Source organism: Otolemur garnettii, unplaced genomic scaffold, assembly GCF_000181295.1.
Source record: "Otolemur garnettii isolate 467f Iridium unplaced genomic scaffold, OtoGar3 scaffold00066, whole genome shotgun sequence".
Lineage (NCBI taxonomy): Eukaryota > Metazoa > Chordata > Mammalia > Primates > Galagidae > Otolemur > Otolemur garnettii.
In genome coordinates, this window is record NW_003852461.1 from 8,679,416 (window position 1) to 8,685,216 (window position 5,801).

The 5,801-nt window shown below is 42.1% G+C and overlaps 1 protein-coding gene across 1 annotated transcript in view; it reads left to right on the plus strand.

Moving 5' to 3' along the window:
- The window catches only part of PATJ (PATJ, crumbs cell polarity complex component), a 379,729-nt gene that overhangs the window by 147,166 nt on the left and 226,762 nt on the right, over window positions 1-5,801 (plus strand). The window contains exons 21-22 of the mRNA XM_023515102.1: window positions 3,496-3,567; window positions 5,000-5,177. Of these exons, the coding sequence (XP_023370870.1) occupies window positions 3,496-3,567; window positions 5,000-5,177 (250 nt within the window). The remainder of the gene's footprint in view (window positions 1-3,495; window positions 3,568-4,999; window positions 5,178-5,801) is intronic.

Sequence of the window (5,801 nt, forward strand, 5' to 3'; positions counted from 1 at the left end):
ATTTCTAAAATTAATCACACTGTCTGGATAAGTTTTCACAAGTTGTTTCTCTTGATAGATATAAAATAGTCTGAATAAAATGTGACCACATGACGTGAAAAGGCCAGTGAGTCTCTTGCAACAGAATAATCGTTCTGTTACGTATTTTATCAGAGAAAATTAAACTTTTTCACGTTCTAAGCTGAGTGGTCCCCTTGCCTCTCCTAAGTTGTATGTGAGAGTTGGCAGCTGATGTGTAGTGTTTACTTTTTAAAATAGAAAAACAAGAGTCCCTACTATCTGTTAAGACTTGTTTTCTATTTTAGGTTGTCTCTTTAAGAACAAAAAAAGTACAACATTTCCATCCCATGATGATGGCACAAATGTGCCATGGTCAAAATAATTGCCTTTCTCCTTTAATGCCTGTTATGATTTGGGGTACAGGAAAATAGGAAATGGGGAAGAGGAAGATTTCAGTGTTGTTTTGTTTTTAGTTTTCAATCTCATTTCAATTAATAATTATTTAGAGGAGGATTACACAGCGAAGCGTGAGGATATTCCTTGCAGTAATGTTCATGTTTCAAAAAACAGGATAAATTTGTGTTCATTGCATATTGGGATAGCAGGTAAAGACCATCCATGCCGTGAACTATTAAGGGACTACTAAATTAAAAAGAGAAGGACTATGATAATCTGTAGGGAAATTTTGCGATAAATTCAAGTTAAAAAATTACAAAGGAAATGAGTATTTGTGGAGACTCAGTTAAGTGCCAGTATTATTTTATTTGATCCTTATTATGGTTATGTTGAAAATATGAAATATGAAAGTTTGTGCTATGATTACGACTGTCCAGTGAATGTGTGTGTAAAGATGATAGTGTGATAGGGTGAAGTCACTTAAATTGGAAATTGGTGGAATCATGGGTGTTTCATTGAAGGGTTGCATCTGGTTGCTTATAAACAGAAAACCCACTTGTGTGGCTTAAGTCACCAAGGGCTCAATTTTTTTTTTTATGCAAAAAGTCTTGACGGTGGTCTGAGGATGGTATGGTGCTACCGTCACCCAGATCTTAAATGACATCTTCCTTACTGCTCTGTTGTCCCTAATGTGTGGTTTTCAGCCCCGTGGGTTCTTTGTGACTTAGAGATGGGTGCTTCAGAGGAATATCACCTCTGCATTCTAGGCAGGAAGGGAGTGCCGGGCAGTGGGCAGGAAGGGAGAGCCGGCTGCTGCCCGCTGAGTCTCCCTCCCTTCAGTGAGTTTCCCTGGAGATTTCATCCAGGTGCTTTTGCTCCAATACCACTGATCAGAACTGTGGAACACAGTCCCTGTTAGCTAAAAGGAAGTCCAGAAAATGTATTTTTTCAAAGCTGGGTGTAGTGCCACTTGGAATAAAAGAGGTTTCCAACATAACCATAAAAAGGGGAGGAAAAGGCATTAGATACGTAACCAGCAAGCATTTGCCAACTGGTTTTTCCCTGAGTGTTGTGGTACTTTGATAGCATCTCATACCTTACTGGCACCTAGACTGGCTAAGGTGAGGCAGACGTCTGGTAGGGAGCAAGATAGTCACGATCCCAATTCCTGGACACGTTTGGGTCGGCTTTCTCTTTTTCCATGGCCTTAAGACTCTTTTATCTTGGCTTGGCGCCTGTGGCTCAAGTGGCTAAGGCACCAGCCACATACACCTAAGGTGGCAGGTTCAAATCCAGCCCAGGCGTGCCAAACAACAATAATGGCTGTAACCAAAAAATAGCCGGGCGTTGTGGTGGGCACCTGTGGTCCCAGCTACTTGGGAGGCTGAGACAGGAGACTCACTTGAGCCCAGGAGTTGGAGGTTGCTGTGAGCAGTGAAGCCACAGCACTCTACCCAGAGGGACAGCTTGAGGCTCTGTCTCAAAAAAAAAAAAAAAAAAGACTCTTTTATCTTAGAAAATCTGTAAAGAGGCAAGAAGGTGGTGTTTGCTGCTTTTTACAGGCTTGTCTGAGTGTTCAGAGAAAAATGGAGCCTTGAGACTTGGTGCTGAGACAGATCGGGATGCGGGCGGAGGGGCAGTGAGGCGCGGTCATGCCTGAGCCTGCTCCAAGCCTCAGCTCCTCATGTGTAAAATGTAACAGGAGCTGCTGTGCTGGAAATGAGATAGGAGAGATGGTGCCTGCACTTCTGTGCAGAGTGGTGCCGTTTACAGCATCAGACATATTTCATTTGGTGATCCGCAGTCACACACCTGTTTCTCGGCACAGGGTAGACCTGAAGTTAGGATGGCTGGTTTTTCTTCTAGATCATATATGGTAATGTCTTTCTGTGCCCTCTTAAATCACATTAGTCTTATAACTAGGTCAGCAGTTCCTCACAAACATAACTCTCAAGGATTGAAAGGCCTCCCTGGGGGAGAGGTGCATCCATGGATAGGGTGAGATCAGCTTTGTGGGAGCCTGGTGTTAAGGCACATCAGAGCGCTGAGTTGGGGGGAGTGATGATTAACATAGATAATAAAAGTTCACATCTGTAGCAGGTGTCCTCAAACTACAGCCCACATTGCCACATGCGGCCTGCCGAGGACATTCATCTGGCCCATCGGGTGTTTTTGCCGCCACTGCCTGTCCTGCTTAGCAGCCAACTCCGGCCCTCCAGCGGTCTGAGGGACAGTGAACTGGCCCCCTGTTTAAAAAGTTTGAGGACCCCTGATCTATAGGCTGAGAAGTCCTGTAGAGCCACACAGAATATTCATGGGACACAAATGATGGGAGTTACTTTGGGTTAACATTACTGAAAAGTCTAGAGAGAGGGACCGTGGTTAGCTGTGTATGTAGATTTATACTTGATACACGTCAGGTTATAACTTAGTCAACGCATGCTAAAATATAAGGAATATATTTTACTCCATTTTATATATTGATGGAGAAATGTGAAATTATACAAATCAGGATATATTTTTAGAAAATAGCATCTAGACTGTATCTATAAAAGTGTTTATAGCTGGGCACTAGTATTTATAGTGGCTCACACCTTTTTAACCCCAGTGACTTAGGAGGCTAAGGTAAGAGGATTGTTTGAGATCAGCCAGAGGCTAGCACGAGACCCTGTCTCTAAATACAGTAAGAAAAATGAGCTGGGAATGGTGATACGCAGGTAACACATCTGTAGTCCCAGCTGCTTGGGAGGCTGAGGCAGGAGGACCACTTGAGCCCAGGAGTCTGAGGTTGCTGTGAGCTATGCACTCTAGCCTGGGCAACAGAGTGATACCCTGTCTAAAAAAAAAAAAAAAAAGGTATTTATAATATAATTTATAATTCTGTGATTTTTTTTTCTGGTGCTGGGTGGAGATTTAAATTTGTTGAATGTGAGAACAGAATATTTTTGTTTTGTATGTTTAATGACGTATTTTAAAAGCTCAAAAGTTAAGAACTACTTAACTGCCTACAGATTGTGCGATTTCAAAACTTTTCATAACCTTTAATAGTAAGAGTGTATCTTCTAAGTTGTGTGCATTTTTTCCTTTCTCCTTCCTCAGTGAGTTACCCGAGAGAGAAGAAGGTGAAGGAGAAGAAACTCCAAACTTCAGCCACTGGGGCCCACCAAGAATGTACGTGGACGCCACTGGGCTCTCGGTGGGAGCAGAGTCCGTGGTCCATTAACTCAGTGGCATCACTCAGTCATACTCGAGTGATGGGGACGCTGGGGTGATTCGCATGGAGTCTGGCCGAAATTTTAGTTTCATTTTATCTTACCTAGAGATTTTTAGCCAGGCAAAAAGACTATAACCGATATTAGTAAACCCTTTGATACTTTTAAAGAGAAAGCAATGTACAGATTGTGCGTCTGTGCTAGTAAACTGACCATCACGTGTGGTTTGTCACTGTGCTGCTAAGTCACTTAAATAAACTGCCTTGAATACAGCACAGCTGAGTTTCTGTGACAGAAGAGCAGTGACTGTAGCTTGTAACATGTATCAGTTTATCTGTGCCTCCTTTGTGGGAAGTCCCAGTCTGTGCAAAGGGAACACCAGTCTTCCCTCGCACCTGTGGCTCAAAGGAGTAGGGCGCCAGCCCCATATGCCCGAGGTGGTGGGTTCAAACCCAGCCCCGGCCAAAAGCTGCAAAAAAAAAAAAAAAAGTAAAGAATTTGTCGGGTCTTAACACCTTGTTGACTAGCAGCTTTACCCAGAAGCTAGCCCCTGTCACCAGCTGTTACTCCGGTGACACAATCAGGAAAAGCTTCTACAACATCCTACTTTACCCTGTGTTTTAAAAATCGCAGGAGCTGAGTAAGTGCAAACATGAGTTAACTCATCAATGACATTTGGGCATGAGAACACAACCAGTGACCCGTCCACAAGGTGTTGAAAACTGTTTTCTGAGCTACTTTTTAGTTTAATTCTTGGCCACATCTCTGTAGTTCAAGCAAAATCTGTAATACCATGAGGAGTAAATTTCATTCCATGCTTTCTTTTTAAAAATTACATAGAGATAGGAAGTAAAAATCTTGTAGCCGAGGAACAGATAAAATCTGTCCTGGTTAAGGAACCGCAGAGTTCAACCTGCTGACCGGGATACCTGCTTGGGCAGCAAGCCGCTCAGTGGCAAATTAAGTTTATTCTGAAAGTCTGTGCTTTTTGCCAAAATAATGTCTGTGGCTTTCTTGATTTTTGCCATTTGTTATTTTCTCAGTCCACTCTTTGCTAACATTATGGATATAAATGAAAGGAACTAATCACAGAAAATATGTTGTAGTCGAGGGTGGAGACATTAAGGTCCAAATAAATCTTTTCTGAAGTTTGAGTGCTATTTATTATTTTAGAAATCTATTTCACACCTGAAACTTTTGCATGTCACAAATTACTGAGAGCATCTTATAATTTTGGAACTAGGTAAAGTCTACAGAACAGTTTTAAAAGTATATTTAGAAAATTTATTTTTATAAACTATGTCAACAAGGAAATGGTACACGTTAATACTTAAATGGTCTAACAGATTACATTAACTTGGTAATGAGTAAGGTATTTTTTCTTTTTATAGTGTTGAGATATTCAGGGAGCCCAACGTGTCTCTGGGTATCAGTATCGTGGGTGGACAAACGGTTATAAAACGTCTGAAGAATGGAGAGGAGCTTAAAGGCATATTCATCAAACAAGTCTTAGCAGACAGTCCAGCGGGAAAGACAAACGCCCTGAAAACTGGAGACAAAATCCTGGAGGTGAATGATGTTAAAGTACTATTTTTGTTTTAAACAGACTGTGAAATACTCATTTAGCCAGAAGACTTTTCTTTTGTTGTGAAGTGTGTATGTACCATTAGTGGACTTTATTTATTATTTGCCTTAGTCTGTATGTTGTGTACACAAATTATAAGTTTCTTAAGTAGGGGAGGGTAAGCAAATTAAATGGTAAAAAAAAAAAACCCTCAGTTGATTGCAAAAGAAAACAATTTAGCCAACAACGGGCTCTGTATAGTATGGGGCAGACGGTGGGCATTATGGTTCTCTCAGTCTTTAACAAGCTCTAAATTTCTTTTCCAAGCTCTGAATGTTGTCATTGTGTGTCAGTGGGTGTCTGTGCTTGTCTAGGAACAGGAGTTGACCCTGGAACATCACACTCCCCTGGGGGAGGATGTGTCCATGGACTGGGGGAGATGAGCTTTGTGGGTGGATAGTTTTAAAGGCGTAGCAAAGCACTGAGGATGCCCTGAGGTGTGAATGGGTTACTTTTCTTTGCATCGGGTGTGTTGGGGGACACCGTGGTGGTCACCTCCAGTCCCAGAGACCGCTCATTCTCCAGGTGTGTTGGGGGACACTGTGGTGGTCACCTCCAGTCCCGGAGAC